The sequence below is a fragment of the Entelurus aequoreus genome, linkage group LG10 (assembly GCF_033978785.1).
Source record: "Entelurus aequoreus isolate RoL-2023_Sb linkage group LG10, RoL_Eaeq_v1.1, whole genome shotgun sequence".
In the NCBI taxonomy this organism is placed as follows: domain Eukaryota; kingdom Metazoa; phylum Chordata; class Actinopteri; order Syngnathiformes; family Syngnathidae; genus Entelurus; species Entelurus aequoreus.
In genome coordinates this window covers 15,456,212-15,475,009 of record NC_084740.1, presented here as the reverse complement: position 1 = coordinate 15,475,009, position 18,798 = coordinate 15,456,212, and the positions used below count along the sequence as shown (strand labels likewise).

Below are 18,798 nucleotides of genomic sequence, written 5' to 3'. Positions count from 1 at the left end.
GTTTAAAGTTATCTTCATTGAAAAGTACAGTGCTTTTCCTTCAAAAATAAGGACATTTCAATGTGACCCCAAACTTTTGAACGGTAGTGTATGTATAAAAAAGATACATTTAGGCCTCCACTCAGACTTGATCCTGGGGACCCCAAAAGGTTTTGGTCAAAAAAAATATTACAAATGTGTCATTATTTAGTATTATTATTATTATTCAAGGCTTCCGCCCGATTGTAGCTGAGATAGGCACCAGCACCCCCCGCGACCCCGAAGGGAATAAGCGGTAGAAAATGGATGGATGGATGGTTTAAATCTCTAGATCAACATTAGGTCTACCTGTCAATAAAACGCTTTTAAAGATTTAAGTTGTATGCCATTTTTGTCAAGGAAAATCTTGTTTTTTTATGGAAAAAAACACAAAATAAGCAATATTTTCCCCCAATAAAATTTTAAAGTGGAATATTTGAGATTATATAATAATTGGAGTCTTAAAAAGGTCAATAACTCATAACAATATTGATTTTAATTCATTATTTTTTTGAGCAATGACACTTAAAAAAAAAAAAGTCCCACTAAAATTATTGGGGATCCAAAATGGTACTGCTCAGTAAAGTTTAAAAAACTAAATCCAACATTTTTAAAAACTTTTACCACAATAAAAGATCAACTTCAGATCTATCCATCAATTATAAGTTTGATGGTTGTTTATGTTTTTTGTTTGTTCGTTTTAGGCCCTTCTTTAAAAAACGTTGTTTTTTAAATTGAAACCAAAACATATGCAACATTTTCCCCCCAAAATATCTCAAAGTGGAATATTTAATGTGAAGTAAATGGAGCCTTGAATAGGTCAATAATTATTAATGACATTGATTTTGATTCATTATTGTTTTTTCAAGATAGAAACAGCCTGCATGGCAGCTTTGTGTTATTAGAGTAAATAATGCAACATTTTCTTGTTACATTTCGACTGTTTGCTCTTTTATACCACTTTTTATGTTTTTAATTTACTTTTCATCGTATTTTTAGAATGTGCCGTGGGGCTGTTAAAAAAATACCTGCGGGCCGCAAATGGCCCCCGGGCCGCACTTTGGACACCCCTGAGCTAAACGGATGATCTGTTTAATATATCTATTTCTGACAGTCCAAATATGTTGGCACGCACATGAATGCAGGATTTTCTTTCCATCGTTTGTCATTGCAGCGCGATCTTCTCCTTTCTCCTGGCTATTTGTGCCTAACTGTGCCAGTTTGCACATACTTTCTAGACGTCCTAAATGTAGATTCAAAACAGCAACTCGGAGCAGTTTCAGCCTTAATAAATCACATTGGGAGTGCTAAATGTTTGTATCTCCATCTTCTCCTTTCTCCCAGCCATTTGTGCGCAACTGTGCCAGTTTGCACATACTTTTTAGACATGCTAAATGTAGATCTAAAACAGCGACTCAGAGCAGTTTCAGCCTTACTAAATCACATTGGGTGTGCTAAATGATTGTATCTACATTTTCTCCTCCCAGTATTGTGGGTGTTCTCAAAACCAGTACATATTTTGCATATCCATAAAGACGCTAAATGGATTGTGCTTGCCAATTTTGCTCATTCTGTGAATAAGATTAATAGACCAGCTCTGTGTGTGCTTTAAACTTTGCACCTGTTTTAATACTTTCTGAATATATGAGGGGTGTACGCAGTTTTGTATTTTGGTAATTTTACAATCTATACTTTATTCAAACATCTAGCAGCCTCAGCAAAGTACAGAAAAACCCTAGTAAGTGCCAAAACAACCTGCTCATAAACACTTGTGCGATGGCATACCACCCAAATTTGTTATTTTCCCTTAAAGGCCTACTGAAACCCATTACTACCGACCACGCAGTCTGATAGTTTATATATCAATGATGAAATCTTAACATTGCAACACATGCCAATACGGCCGGGTTAACTTATAAAGTGCAATTTTAAATTTCCCGGGAAATATCCGTCTGAAAACGTCGCGGTATGATGACGTTTGCGCGTGACGTCACGGATTGAACGGAAGTATTGGGACATCATTGTGTCCCAATACACACAGTGTCTGTTTTCATGGAAAAATTCCACAGTATTCTGGAAATCTGTGTTGGTGAATCTTTTGCAATTTGTTTAATGAACAATGGAGACAGCAAAGAAGAAAGCTGTAGGTGGGATCGGTGTATTAGCGGCTGGCTGCAGCAACACAACCAGGAGGACTTTGAGTTGGATAGCAGACGCGCTATCCGACGCTAGCTGCCGACCGCACCGATGATCGGGTGAAGTCCTTCGTCGCTCCGTCGATCGCTGGAACACAGGTGAGCACGGGTCGTGATGAGCAGATGAGGGCTGGCGTAGGTGGAGAGCTAATGTTTTTAGCATAGCTCTGTCGAGGTCCCGTAGCCAAGTTAGCTTCAATGGCGTCGTTAGCAACAGCATTGCTAGGCTTCGCCAGGCTGGACAGCATTAACCGTGTGGTTACATGTTCAGGGTTTGGTTCGGTGTCTCCTGATAGTAGAAGTAATAGTAGTATTGTTGATCTTCTGTCTATCCTTCCAGTCAGGGACATATTTTTTCTGTTTCTATCCACAGTTAAGCATGATGCTATCACGTTAGCTCCGAAGCTAAAGTGCTTCACCGATGTATTGTCGTGGAGATAAAAGTCACTGTGAATGTCCATTTTGCGTTCTCGACTCTCATTTTCAAGAGGATATAGTATCCGAGGTGGTTTAAAATACAAATCCGTGATCCACAATAGAAAAAGGAGAAAGTGTGGAATCCAATGAGCCCTTGTACCTAAGTTACGGTCAGAGCGAAAAAAGATACACCCTGGCGTCCTGCACTGCACTCTAGTCCTTCACTGTCACTTTCCTCATCCACAGATCTTTCATCCTCGCTCAAATTAATGGGGTAATCGTCGCTTTCTCGGTCCGAATCGCTCTCGCTGCTGGTGTAAACAATGTGCAGATGTGAGGAGCTCTTCAACCTGTGACGTCACGCTACTTCTGGTACAGGCAAGGCTTTTTTATCAGCGACCAAAAGTTGCGAACTTTATCGTCGATGTTCTCTAATAAATCCTTTCAGCAAAAATATGGCAATATCGCGAAATGATCAAGTATGACACATAGAATGGATCTGCTATCCCCGTTTAAATAAGAAAATTTCATTTCAGTAGACCTTTAAACAACGCATTTTTAGTACATCCATTAAAATATGAATCCCAAATGTTTCTTATTGACCTTTTTTGTTGTACTAGTTCTGTTCTTGCGAGTCACCCAAAGTCTGATTAGGTCAAACCACTCTAGTTGTGCTCATTACTCACAACTTTATGTGTATTACTATTCACTTTTTCCACCCGTGTAGGTTTGTTCTGTGGATCTCCCGGGATGTCGGTTGCATCAGGCCAGTGTCTCGCTGGCTATTACTGCCATTCTGGGGCTCGCTCACCAATGCCAGCTGATGGCGGCGTGACAGGTGGCCACTGTCCCCGGGGCCATTATTGTCCCCAGGGTTCCTCAGCACCGTTACCGTGTCCCATAGGACATTACAGCAACAAAACCAGCAACGGTCAAATCTCTGACTGCCTGCCTTGTTCTCCAGGTAGTTCATCTCATTTTGCATTATTAAAGCAGAACATACTCAACTTGTTGCCACTTCAGAACCTTTTTACTTCTGTGTTGTAGGGTTCTTATGCACCACCAGAGGGCTCTCTTTCCTTTCTCACTTGTGTTCTGCAGGCTCTTACTGTCCAAGCCTTAATACATCAATACCCTGTCCTCATGGAAACATGTGTCCACTTGGATCTCATAGACCAGTACCTTGCTTGCCAGGGACATACCAAAATATGCCAGGCCAGGTAAGTGAGATGTCGATGTATGGTCTACCTTTGGTTTCATGTGACATGTCCAATGTCTCATACCTGTAAGAATATTTGGACGAGCTACAAGGCTCCAGTACAGGAGCAAAAATGCTTACTAAGTGTCCAATTAAAATGCAACAACCCCAAGATGGCCCATAATATTGGTATTAGGACATTGTTATGAATTAATTGTTATGCATCTTATATATTTAGTTTGATACAGTTGTGGTCAAAAGTTTAAATACACTTGTAAAGAACATAATGTCATGGCTGTCTCGAGTTTCCAATAATTTCTACAACTCTTATTTTTTTGTGATAGAGTTATTGGAGCACATACTTGTTGGTCACAATAAACATTCATGAAGTTTGGTTCTTCTATGAATTTATTATGGGTCTCCTGAAAATGTGACCAAATCCGCTGGGTCAAAAGTATACATACAGCAATGTTAATGAAACAAAAATTGAGCTGTTTGGCCACAATACCCAGCAATTAGAGTGTCCGCCCTGAGATCGGTAGGTTGGAGTTCAAATCCCAGCCGAGTCATACCAAAGACTATAAAAATGGGACCCGTTTCCCTCCCTGCTTGGCACTCAGCATCAAGGGTTGGAGTTGGGGGTTAAATCACCAAAATGATTCCCGGGCGCGGCGCCGCTGCTGCCCACTGCTCCCCAAGGGGATGGGTCAAATGCAGAGGACACATTTCCCCACATCTAGTGTGTGTGTGACAATCATTGGTACTTTAATCTTTAATCTTAATATGTTTGGAGGAGAAAGAGGTGAGGCCTTTAATACCAGGAACACCATTCCTACCGTCAAGCATGGTTGTATTGGTGGTAGTATTATGCTCTGAGCCTGTTTTGCTGCCAATGGAACTGGTGCTTTACAGAGAGTAAATGGGACAATGAAAAAGGAGGATTACCTCCAAATTCTACAGGACAACCTAAAATCATCAGCTCGCAGGTTGGGTCTTGGGCGCAGTTGGGTGTTCCAACAGGACAATGACCCCAAACACACGTCAAAAGTGGTAAAGGAATGGCTAAATCAGGCTAGAATGAAGGTTTTAGAATGGCCTTTCTAAAGTCATGACTTAAATGTGTGGACAATACTGAAGAAACAAGTCCATGTCAGAAAACCAACACATTTAGCTGAACTGCACCAATTTTGTCAAGAGGAGTGGTCAAAAATTCAACCAGAAACTTGCCAAGGGACATGTAACCAAATATTAACATTGCTGCATGTTCACTTTTGACCCAGCAGATTTGGTCACATTTTCAGTAGACCCATAATAAATTCATAAAAGAAGCAAACTTCATGAATGTTTTTTGTGACCAACAAGTATGTGCTCCAATCACTCTATCACAAAAAAAATAAGAGCTGTAGAAATGATTGGAAATACAAGACAGCCATGACATTATGTTCTTTATGTAAACTCAACTGTATATTCAGTATTCAGTCTATTAAATGGTGTTACCTTGACATGTTCCGACATCATCTGAGAAGAAGACTGTGGGCAACAGTCAAGGTAACACTATTTGATATACTGTAAAAAGCTAGTTTCAATATAAACAACTAATTATATAAGATACAGAAGAAGAAGAAGTTGGAGCTTCTGACTTTTTTTGGAAAATTGCTCATGAAATTGTCTTGTTTTCATATTTTTATTTAAAATAGTGCTGTCAAGCTTATTTTACACAGATTAATCACAGGCTTGCTCTGAATTATTTAAATGTATTAGTTGGACACACTGGCCGAAATGTGTTGCCATTGACGATTTCGAGATTTTGACTCATTCTGCACTGCAGGTGGATTTAATTACACGGTAATGCAAGGGGTGTCTGATGTCTGTCTCCCGCGTTCTCTGTTCATCTTGAGCGATGCCCATCGTCTGATGTGCGGGGGTGAGATGCCAGCAAGCGCATAAAGGCACGGGACAGGTGTTGTCTTGAGGCAACCCGTGATGAGGCGGCAGGTGTAATTTATGGCTGTGTCGACCAGTTTGGCATGAGGTGATCCACTCCAGCCTGAGCAGGTCTACTCTGGAAGCACAGGGCCATGGCAGTTGCACGGGTTGTTTGTTGGATCTGCAACCCACTTGGAGTTCACTAATTTGCGCAGGATACTATTGTGGGTGTTGACCTTGGCTTTGGTGTTCTCCAGGTCTTTCTTGAAGGAGAGTGTCCTATCCAGTACAACCCCAAGATTCATGGGATGTGTATGGCTGGGCAGTTTGCGGCCATTCTAAGTAACGCTCAGTTGTAGAGGTGGGAATCTTTGGCAACCTCATGATTCGATTACGATCACAATTAAGGGGCTATGATGCATCTTCAATTTGTGTATAGAGAGGCAGTTTTACATTTCTTTTCGTTTCACAACTTTTAAAAACAGTGCATTTGTAATAAGAGTTAAATTAATTCCCCTCCATCCATCTTCCGCTTATCCGAGGTCTGGTCGCAGGGGCAGCAGCCTAAGCAAGGAAGCCCAGACTTCCCTCTCCCCAGCCACTTCGTCCAGCTCCTGCCAGGGGATCCCAAAGCGATCCCAGACCAGCCCAGGGAGACAGTCTTCCCAATGTGTCCTGGGTCTTCCCCGTGGCCTAAACACCTCCCTAAGGAGGCGTTCGGGTGGCATCTTGACCAGATGCCCAAACCACCTCATCTGGCTCCTCTCGATGTGGAGGAGCAGTGGCTTTACTTTGAGCTCCTCCCAGATGACAACAGTTTCTCACCCTATCTCTAAAGGAGAGCCCCGCCACCCGGCGGAGGAAACTAATTTCGGCCGCCTGTACCCGTGATCTTGTCCTTTCGGTCATAACCCCAAGCTCATGACCATAGGTGAGGATGGGAACGTAGATCGACCGGTAAATTGAGAGCTTTGCCTTCCAGCTCAGCTCCTTCACTCGTGAACAAGACTTCGAGGTACTTGAACTCCTCCACATGGGGCAAGGTCTCCTCACCAACCCGGAGATGGCACTCCACCCTTTTCCGGGCGAGAACCTAATTAAAATAAATTGCCATCACGTTTATTAAAATAATGAAAATGTGTGCAAAACTGTAACCTAAGTGCCCTATAATAAAGGAGGTAGTAGGATCTCTCGGTGAGGTGGCTCGCTGCGGTGAGTCAAATTTTAGAACTAGGGACACCCTACAACTCACTCTAGGGGTCCCCAAACTCCACTGTTTTTATTTATTTTAGTTTGCCTTTACATTGGCCCACCCTTATGTTATTCATTTTCTTTTACTACAGTAAATAAAACCCAGCATCAACCTATATCTTGACAAAAAAATACAATGACGTGTGTTGTTTGGGAACAGTTAATGGTTATGTGCAGTAAAACTTTTCATGAACTCAACTCACCTTAATGTGTGTTCCTAAATTTGTGTCGGATGTCTTAGTGTGTCAAACGTGAACAGGTTTTATCCAGATGAGTGTGCCAAGTATAAAAATTAGCCGCAATTTTTGAATGAAAGAAACTGCTGTTCTAAATGTGTCCACTAGATGTCGCAATAGCAATTCATTGTATCTATGTAGATCAGTGGTTCTTAACCTGGGTTCGATCGAACCCTAGGGGTTCGGTGAGTCGGCCTCAGCGGTTCGGCGGAGGTCAAAACACACCCGACTCATCGTGTAAATACAAACTTCTCCCTATCGGCGTATTACGGATATGGCAACAGCTGACTGGTTTGCAGGTGTGTAATTTGTTGTGAGTTTATGCACTGTGTTGGTTTTGTTGTTTGAACAAGGTGATGTTCATGCACGGTTTATTTTATGCACCAGTAAAAAAACATGGTAACACTTTAGTATGGGGAACATATTCACCATTAATTAGTTGCTTATTAACATGCAAATTAGTAACATTTTGGCTCTTAACTAGTCATTATTAAGTACTTATTAATGCCTTATTCGGCATGGTCTTATTATAACCCTAACCCTGACCCTAACCCTAACCAAATAACTCTAAATTAAGTCTTTAGTACTTAGAATATGTTCCCCTAGTGTCCAAATAACTCTAAATTAAGTCTTTGTTACTTAGAATATGTTCCCCGTACTAAAGTGTTACCAAAAACATATAAGTTTGTCTTGAATTTGAAACACTTTTTTTTTTTAATTTTTCACTAAAGAAGGGTTCGGTGAATGCGCATATGAAACTGGTGGGGTTCGGTACCTCCAACAAGGTTAAGAACCACTGATGTAGATTATGCTACATATGTAAAAAATAAGCCACATGTTAGTACATCATTCGAGGAAAATTAGCAAACTACATAAACATCCTGTAATTTGATTTTGATATTACTTTATCTTGATAGATTGAAAATTACCAATGAGTTTGTCACACCCTGCCTCGGGTGAAGGTAATGTAACCTTTGCAAACCAGACTTTCAAACCAAGGGTGGCAAGGCACGCAGTTGGTAACAGTTTACAAACATTTATTTACAACCGAAAGTGTCAAGAGGTGAACAACAAGAGGTAACAAAGCACCCAAAACCTGCAATAAATAGAGGCAATATTAGTATATATAGTACATTTATATTCTAATACATTTTTAAAGTGGCATGCATTAAATAGGCCTAAATAATTCATCAAAATAAGCATATTAAAAATAATCAAATGGTAAATCATCCATTATAACAAAATACAAATATGTCAAAGTAAAGAATTAAATAAATAATAATAAATAAATAATCAAAACAGATTTAGCAAAATCAATTAGTAATCAACTAAACTCATTTAACCGGTTACAACGCATCATAATCTCATCATCAAAATAATCACCTCAGTAGATGTTTGATGCATGGTAGTGATGGGTTGATGAGGCGTCATGAAGCGTTTCGACGCATTGCAAAACTGTATTGATACTGTGTCGATACTGTGTCACTAAATACTGACATCTGCTGGACATTAAAAATCCCTACAGGCAACCTATGGACCGACTCAACTGACACTGATTTTATGACCTAGTATATACAATATATAAACCAAGTCATTGTATTTCATTTAGGATTATTTCATATCTTCATTTAAATAAAAATATATTTTTTATCTTTTTTTAGATACAGTCAATAAATAATGTGAACATGTAATAACATGGACATCTAAGAGAACGTGTTGTGAATGAGGATGCTTGTGGACTGGGAATTTTTTTTTTTTTTTTACACTTTTATTTAAAAAAAAACAGTTTTTCCAACGTATTAAAATTGTAGGACAATTTCTCTTCTTAGTTATTATTTCTCCGGCTGTAGAAAAGACCCGCTCACAGGGCACAGAGGAGTGCAGAGGAAATTAAGTGCTAGCTGGAAGTGGTTTTGGAAGGTGGTTTGGGCTGTTGGTCCCAGTATTTCAATGGGTCCTGGGGCCTAGCTACATTTCCCTCTGCCAGGTAACGTTGGACCTCTTGTATGGCATCTGCAGTAGAGTTTTTTGTCTGCCTTCCCACTTCCATATCCAGATGTTTCCAAGGCTATCTTAAAAACAACAAATATGCATTTCATTACATGATTTCAAACAACAAACAAATAATGCTGAATAAATGCCTGAAGTGGGTGCAGACAGCTGTTCTGCAGATGGGTCCTGGCAGGGGCTCATTTGTGCGTCCGATGACAGTCGCGCTTCCTTATAATCACAGTTTGGCGCGCAGGCGTCAGTTTGACACAGTTCGCGTATCGGTCAAGTGACCGAAACAGCTCATGATCAGTCACGTGACTTTCTAAAAGCGGTACGCGCACGGACACAGGGTTTTGCTCTATGAGCTCGACGCATGCGCCGATGCATCGGTGTTGCCGGACCCATCACTAATACATGGAGACCTGAGCTCCTGCTCAGGACAGAGAACCTCCTCTGGCAGTGACAGATAGCAGACTGTCAGAAAAATTGCATTTTCCAACTGAAATAGCACATAGCCCCGCCCACTAGCTGGGACCAATTTGACAGGGGGAATTAAGAATGTCGTTCTTTTGTCAAATACACCATACATAACCATCACACATCTAAAAGTATTCACATAGTACATTTGCATTTGTAGATCAGTCATTTTTGTATACAGTGTATTCAGGCTTGGGATAACATACGTTTTAAATGTCCAGTGTCCTTTTGTAACACCCAGCTTTTGAGAACCATGGTTCGGCCCAAATTAAGCCTAATTAGTCACGGCAGGGGTGTTCACCTATATAAAGCCCTCAGCCCCTCCCTGATTCTTTTAGCCACCCGTTCAGAGCCATGGTGAGTGAGAGGTTGCAATTTGTTTGTTGAGCGCATGCTTTTCACTGACTAACAAGGTTGAATGTTTGTAGTTTGTCCATGTTGAGCTTCCTTACAAATGTGCACGGTTTTGAGAGGAAAATTAACCTTCCTCTTGTGTTAGCTTTCTTTTACCATCTCTTATGTTAACGGGTCGGTTTTGACCCATGTCTTAAATCAGCTGTAAAATACACAAAAAAACTATTTTCTATCATCCAATTTGTTTCTCATCTCTTAGTTATCTTGTAAGGCTTCCTTATCCATGAAAATAGGTTTTAATATTTTTGGTGTGGGCCGTTGGGCCTTTTTTTTTGTCAGTATACCCCTCGATTTCAATTTAAAAAATGGTAAAATGAACCTCAAGAGAATCTTATAAATAAATAAAAGGTTGTTGTGTTACCTGACTATTACTGAGGGGTATTTAGAACACATCGCTTAAAAAATTTGTTTAATCTGTTTTTTCATTTAAATAATTTTAACTATAGTAACATATATGGTGTTCAGTGTTGGGTTAGTTACTGAAAACCAGTAACTAGTTACAATTACTAGTTACTTTATTTCAAAAGTAACTCAGTTACTAACTCAGTTACGTACACCAAAAAGTAATGCGTTACTGTGAAAAGTAACTATTTAGTTACTTCTTTTTTCCCCCCCTTTTTTAAGGCTCCCATTAATGCCCTTTTAGCCTTCATTTTAGTACTGTTATTGCACTGGAGAATAATACCATCTGTTGATCAACTTGACATGCATTTGCATCACTGAACTCAGAAAGCAATGTGGTCTACATACAACACACAAACAATGTGGTCTACATACAACACACAAAGACAAAGATATGTTTCAAAGGGCCAATTTATTTCAGGCCAGAAAAGATTGACAAAACTATTTTAAATAGCTGCAACATAATGGCACTTTAACTTTAACTCTAAGTAGATAGGATCTTTGATCCAAGACAAAACTTACATTTAACTAAAATGTTATTTACTTTGTGCTCGACAAAAGAAAAGTATTGAGAATGTCTCCATGTTAAAAAAACTCGACTTCTGGCTTCGCAATGATGTCTTGTTAGTTATGAGAGTAGCGTATGTGTGTGTGTGTGTGTGGTGGCCCTTTAAGATATGACAGCATGAGAGGTGAGTGACGTCAGTGAGTGAGTTGGCGAGAGAGGTGAAGGAGCGGCGACAGTGAGTGCGTGTAGGTGCTCTAGCTTGGTGGATGGCTGCGTGCAATAAAGTCACAAAGTTGCAACAAACCGCCGGGCTCGTCATTCACCCTCAGCTGTAAAGACCCTCTTCCGGGTAAAGTGAAGGTTGTTAGACCCGAAGTACGGCTCTGGAGGATCGTCTCCCCTGCGGGGGAGGGCGTGCTTTCTGTGGGTGGGGGAAAGCACGCCTCTTTTCCACCGGAACGCTCCAATAAAACACACTCAGATCTTCAGTTTCTAGCCGATACTACATAAAAATAACGTAAAATAACGCAGTAACGCATCATGCAGTAAGGGTAACTGAGTTACTGTATATAAAAAAAATAACGCGTTAGATTACTAGTTACCGCCTGAAACTAACGGCGTTACAGTAACACGTTACTGATGGTGTTATGGGTCAATTTCGACCCATATATATTTACTTCAAGAAAAAGGCTAAATATTATTTTTTCAGCAACAGAACTTTAATACAAACACAAAATGAAAAGCAGAACAAGTCATAACATAAAATATAGATTTGCAAGGTCAAACAACCAATCAAGCAAATCAAGTTAAGTTTAAAGTTAAAGTACCAATGATTGTCACACACACACTAGGTGTGGTGAGATTTGTCCTCTGCATTTGACCCATCCCCTTGTTCACCCCCTGGGAGGTGAGGGGAGCAAGTGGGCAACAGCGGTGCCGCGCCCAGGAATATTTTTTGGTGATTTAACCCCCAATGTCAACCCTTGAGCTGAGTGCCGAGCAGGGAGGTAATGGCTCCCATTTGTATTGTCTATGGTATGACCTCCTCATCAGATGTGTCTGTGTCTTCTGGATGATACTCCACATTGTCTTCCTCCTCAGAAACCTGTTCATCCATATCACTATGCTGCTCTGTGTCCTCTCCCTCATTTTCACCAAAAATATTATCCAGAACAAATTGTCAGACTTGACTGATGAACATTATCACATACTTTATTCAGAAATTATAAATAACTGCAAAGATAGAATACTATTAACCGCAACATGTAAGTGTAAAAAAACATTATGATTTGTACATTTTCAGAATGTGCTTGTTCTATTTTTAAACAAAGAAAACAATCTGAAGTTGTCTTTATTTTTATGTTATTGTGCCATGATTTTACCTGTCCGGCCCACTTGGGAGTAGATTTTTCTCCATGTGGCCCCCCATCTAAAATGAATTTGACACCCCTGTCTTAGATGAAGAGAGTAGTTTACAATATGTACGGATGTTCTCATTTGTTCAGGTCATTGTATTTTGTGTATTTTTTTGGCCTGGATTCGTAGTCAATTTTCTCTTTGGAGCTTGGAGCTTTGATGTACGCTACCTTGCTACATAAGTTTAAAAATAGCTAAGCTACAGGAATCGCTGCTCGTTCAAAAAGTAGTGAAGCTACCGCCAAGCTACTGGGAAATGGAGTTAACACCCCCCAGTGTTACTGCCCATCACCGGGGGTTAGTATTGGTATATGCCAATACCCAAGACTACAATATCGATTTTGTATCGGAATTGGAAAAGTTGCAGTGTGACACCCCTACTTTTATAGTGCACTTTTCATAGAATTGTACTTTTGCTCTGGTTCCACTGCATTTGTGTTCGCCACAAACGTTATAGATCTGACTTTTGTCTCCAAAACAAGCAGCTCAGGGCTTCACGACAGTTAGTTCTCATAAACATCTGTTTTTTGTTGTAAATTTTGTCATAACAAAACTGCATTTGCAAATTGTCTCTCCACAGGCAGTGTGTGTTATGTGCCCAGCAGGATTTTACTGTGCTGGCTTTAAGGATGATGACAACGGGAATATGTCCGGGATTCACGCTCCCACGCTGTGTCCTAAAGGACACTATTGCCCACCAGGTAGAACACCCAATCATATCACACACAGTCAGTTATTATACAAACCCTGTTTCCATATGAGTTGGGAAATTGTGTTGGATGTAAATATAAACGGAATACAATGATTTGCAAATAATTTTCAACCCATATACTCGACATCCATTGCTTTCGGTCTCCCCTAGAGGGGGGGGGGTTACCCACATATGCAGTCCTCTCCAAGGTTTCTCATAGTCATTCACCGACGTCCCACTGGGGTGAGTTTTTCCTTGCCCGTATGTGGGCTCTGTACCGAGGATGTCGTTGTGGCTTGTACAGCCCTTTGAGACACTTGTGATTTAGGGCTATATAAATAAACATTGATTGATTGATTGATTGATTGATATTCAGTTGAATATGCTACAAAGACAACATATTTGATGTTCAAACTGATAAAAACATTTTTTTTGCAAATAATCATTAACTTTAGAATTTCATGCCAGAAACACGTGACAAAGAAGTTGGGAAAGGTGGCAATAAAAACTGATAAGTTGAGGAATGCTCATCAAACACTTATTTGGAACATCCCACATGTGAACAGGCAAATTGGGAACAGGTGGGTGCCATGATTGGGTATAAAAGTAGATTCCATGAAATGCTCAGTCATTCACAAACAAGGATGGGGCGAGGGTCACCACTTTGTCAACAAATGCGTGAGCAAATTGTTGAACAGTTTAAGAAAAACCTTTCTCAACCAGCTATTGCAAGGAATTTAGGGATGTCACCATCTACGGTCCGTAATACCATCAAAGGGTTCAGAGAATCTGGAGAAATCACTGCACGTAAGCAGCTAAGCCTGTGACCTTCGATCCCTCAGGCTGTACTGCATCAACAAGCGACATCAGCGTGTAAAGGATATCACCACATGGGCTCAGGAACACTTCAGAAACCCACTGTCAGTAACTACAGTTGGTCCCTACATCTGTAAGTGCAAGTTAAAACTCTCCTATGCAAGGCGAAAACCGTTTATCAACAACACCCAGAAACGCCGTCGGCTTCGCTGGGCCTGAGCTCATCTAAGATGGACTGATACAAAGTGGAAAAGTGTTCTGTGGTCTGACGAGTCCACATTTCAAATTGTTTTTGGAAACTGTGGACGTCGTGTCCTCCGGACCAAAGAGGAAAAGAACCATCCGGATTGTTATAGGCGCAAAGTTGAAAAGCCAGCATCTGTGATGGTATGGGGGTGTATTAGTGACCAGGACATGGGTAACTTACACATCTGTGAAGGTGCCATTAATGCTGAAAGGTACATACAGGTTTTGGAGCAACATATGTTGCCACCCAAGCAACGTTACCATGGACGCCCCTGCTTATTTCAGCAAGACAATGCCAAGCCACGTGTTACATCAATGTCTCCTCAGTTCCCAAACGTTTACTGAGTGTTGTTAAAAGGAAAGGCCATGTAACACAGTGGTAAACATGCCCTTTCCCAACTACTTTGGCACATGTTGCACCCATGAAATTCTAAGTTAATTATTATTTTCAAAAAAAATAAAGTTCATGAGTTTGAACATCAAAATATCTTGTCTTTGTAGTGCATTCCATTGAATATGGGTTGAAAATGATTTGCAAATCATTGTATTCAGTTTATATTTACATCTAACACAATTTCCCAACTCATATGGAAACAGGGTTTGTAATACCGTATAATAAAATTGGTGATGCTTGGGATATGATTCGGAAATATGTAGCCCCGTACATGTGGCTGTGAGATTAGACGGCTCGTAATTATGCAAATATTTTGATCACAGCATTATCAAGACAAAGACGGTCTCCGTAAGCTGTCTTGTGATGTTGGGTCCCAGACCATCTGTAGATATGATATGCTATTTATCCACAGGGTCACAGTCTGGTGTTGGGTTTCCGTGCCCAGCTGGCACCTTCAGCGGACAGATGGGCTTATCCAGCGAGTGGAGCTGTGAGCCCTGTCCTCCTGGGACATACTGCGCCTCCTCTGGACTGGCAGCCCCAACTGGACTCTGCTCTCCTGGGTAAATGCAAGCACGCAGAGTACACATTTCATTACATTCACACACAGTCTCTGATTAAACGGCTCTAACTGTCACTTCAATCTTCTCCTGTCTTCATCCTCACTTCTTCTGCTTTAGTTACCTCTGCATCCACAGGTCTGTCTCTGCCCAGCCGGAGGCCGAGACAACAGGGGGGCGCTGCCCTGCAGGGTCCTACTGCCCACAGGGTAGCGGTAATACGGTGCCATGTCCCGCGGGCACTTTCAGCTCCGTAGAAGGTGACTCATGACACCAAAAGATGATGCAAATACACATGCTTTAATTTCATAATGAAAACATTTTTTTTACTGTTGACTACAGTAGGAAAGAGATTAATGCGGTCGCGGTTAACTTGACACATAAAACATGACAAATTGGGGGAGGTGCACCACCCACTCTAGCCGCCAGACAGCAGTGTTGAATATCTTAAAATGTGTTTTGTGGCAATTCCAACTTTGACCAAAGCCTCAATTCATCATTTATTTTTATTCCTTTCATGAAAATGCATATAAACAAGCCACGTACAATTCATACTTGCATTGTTTGTTTCTTATACATTTCCATGATCAGAAAGGAGCAGATGGAAGTTAAAGTTAAAGTACCAATAATTGTCACACACTAGGTGTGGTGAAATTTGTCCTCTGCATTTGACCCATCCCCTTGTTCACCCCCTGGGAGGTGAGGGGAGCAGTGAGTAGCAGCGGTGGCTGTGCCCGGGAATCATTTTTGGGGATTGAACCCCCAATTCCAACCTTTGACGCTGAGTGCCAGGCAGGGAGGTAATGGGTCCCATTTTTATAGTCTTTGGTATGACTCGGCCGGGATTTGAACTCACAACCTACCAAACTCAGGGCGGACACTCTAACCACTAGGTCAGTGGCCTATATAAGAATAATATTCTTATATTTTTCTGCCCCCTTTTTTAACACAAATTATTTTAGATGACTTTATCACTGTTCCCTCCACCAACATCCGAACTCCAACATACTTTTTAATTTTCGTTTAAGCCTTTTCACAATGACACGTCCAATCAAAAGTCTATTTGATATAATGCCAGTTGTCTCTTTTTGTAACTTTTTAAATTCAAAAATATTCTTGCAACTTTTTAAGTCTTTCTTTAGAGAATTCCATGCTTTCAGACCAGCAACAGACAACACATTTGTTTCAAATTTGTTCACGCTCTTGGATATTTAAAGTCATACGGCCTTCTGTGATTCTCATCTTCAGACGTGAACACGAATAACTTTTGTAAGTCCTTCGGAATAACTTTATTTCTAGCTTTGAACATCACTAATAGAGTATGCAATTCTACAATGTCTTTCAGTTTGAACAATCCTGACCTAATGAAGAGTGGATTTGTGTGGTTTCTGTATCCTACTTTAAAAATAATACGAATTGCTCTTTTCTGTATAAGAAATAAAGGCATTATGCTACTGTGATATGTATTTCTGCACAATAATTGAAATAAGGTAGAATAATTGAGCACTATAACATTCTCACTGTATTATACGGGAAACTGTATTTAACCTTGCTCAAAATAAATACGCTTTTAGATAGCTTATTTTTCACATGCAATATATGAGCTTTTCATGTCAACTTTTCCTCTAGGATGACCCCAAGAAATCTGATTTCAGACACCTCAATTTTCACAGTGTATGGCTAGACTAACATTTACCTTTTCTTTTATTAATGAATACCATAAATGTAGTCTTTTCCAAATTGAAATAATTTATTTACATCAAGCCACAATTTTAGTTTAACCATTTCCTCTTCAATATCATCAGCTAAGATTTTCAAGTCATCTCCAGAGGAGTATACATTTGTATCGTCTGCGAATAATACGTACTGTAAAATTTTCGAAACCTCACAAATATCATTTATATATAAAATAAAAAGTCAATTGCTATGTAAAGTGGCACTTTCCATAATTTTCACCAGACTGCATTGCAAAATGATTAGCCCCCCACCTTCCTTTCACGCGGGATCCACCCATGGTTGGGGCCAAATGAATCCCTTCCCTACTGTACATTTGTTAACAAGCATATTGTAGCAACAGAACCAATGTTGTAACCGTGGTAAGGAGCAAACTGGTCAGTCAGCATTAACAGTGCGGAGGTCATTGTAAACAGTATGGCATGTCTATCTCGTATGAGTTGACATTTCAAAGTGCACAGGTAAGGCGTAAGGTGCAGTATGTCATTTTTAAAACCGAAAATTTAATGCGTTACTGTTATGCCCGTTTGATTGTGGACTATTACTGACACCTTGTGGCAATGGGAAATGCTGCGCGTCATTAGTTTGGGCACTTCCGGTTTACGAGTTGGTCCAGTTCATAAACAATGAGAAGTAGACGAGTTGTGTTAGCTCTTACAAGCCTTGGAAAAGATAAGTCTTTTTACAAAATAAATAAAAAATAAAAGTCCAGTGCAAGACAAAGCAAGATCAACAACAATAAAGAGCCTAAATGGATTCATCTGCTTTGGAACTTATTAGAACGTCCTGGATTGGTTGTTAGCTGTCTGCCAAGCTGTTTCCAGTGGAGCTAGATGAGAATGATGCTGAATAATCTCTGGTAATGGGATCGCCGATCTGTCATCGGGCATCATGTCGCATTCTATAAGTGTGGGGAGAGGTACTGTGGTTTGCATGTCCAATGACTCTATAATGAAGTTGCATGCACATCTTCCTGCTGTCTCCATTACTCCAGAACATGTCCTCAGTGTGTATGGTGCTGAATCTGATTTGATGCCGAAGAGATTGAAGAAATCTGTTTTAGCAAGGGATCGGTTACTTTGCTCATCCAGGACTGCATACATTTTGACAGCTTTCTCTCTTTGGCCAGCAGGGTATGCTCTGACTAAACACATTTTGGAACAGGATCTTGAAGTCACTGAATTGCCACAGATCTCAGTACACTTTGACGTCACTGATGGGATGAGATCTCCAGTCCTGGATGAGCAAAGTAACCGATCCCTTGCTAAAACATGCAAACCACAGTACCTCTCCCCACACTTATAGATTGCGACATGATGCCCGATGACAGATCGGCGATCCCATTACCAGAGATTATTCAGCATCATTCTCATCTAGCTCCACTGGAAGGAAAGATACCAGCAGTTGACCCCAATGCAGCAATTTTGATTTTACTCGGAAGAGATATTATCCGAGTGCATAAAGTAAGGGAGCAGTACAATGGACCTGACGAGGCACCTTATGGACAACGTCTTGACCTAGGTTAGGTCATAGTCGGGAAAGTATGTTTTGGAGGAGCTCATAAGCCAGCAAACATCAACGTCTTCAGGACTAATCTGCTGCACAATGGACGAGAAACATTTCTAAGTCCATGTTCTAACACCATCCGTGTCACTGAAAAGTTCAGCAGGCCTAATCCGTGCCATGGTCTGCAACCCCCCAAACATCTGGAGGAGATGGACAACCTCGGCAGCCAGGTTTTTCAAAAAGCTAAGAATGATGATAAACCAGGTTTGTCTCCTGATGATCAAGCATTCCTTGACATTATGAACAAAGAACTATGCAAAGATGAGTCAAAGACTTGGGTTGCCCCGTTACCCTTTCGATCACCTCGTCGCCACCTCTCAAACAATCGGGAACAAGCATCA

The 18,798-nt window shown here is 40.6% G+C and overlaps 1 protein-coding gene across 1 annotated transcript in view; it reads left to right on the top strand.

Annotated features, from left to right (window-relative positions):
* LOC133659118 (SCO-spondin-like) overlaps positions 1-18,798 on the top strand; it is a 158,891-nt gene that overhangs the window by 73,247 nt on the left and 66,846 nt on the right. Inside the window, exons 46-50 of the mRNA XM_062061851.1 lie at positions 3,358-3,594; positions 3,678-3,850; positions 13,031-13,151; positions 15,010-15,160; positions 15,278-15,417. Coding sequence (XP_061917835.1) covers positions 3,358-3,594; positions 3,678-3,850; positions 13,031-13,151; positions 15,010-15,160; positions 15,278-15,417 — 822 coding nt within the window. The remainder of the gene's footprint in view (positions 1-3,357; positions 3,595-3,677; positions 3,851-13,030; positions 13,152-15,009; positions 15,161-15,277; positions 15,418-18,798) is intronic.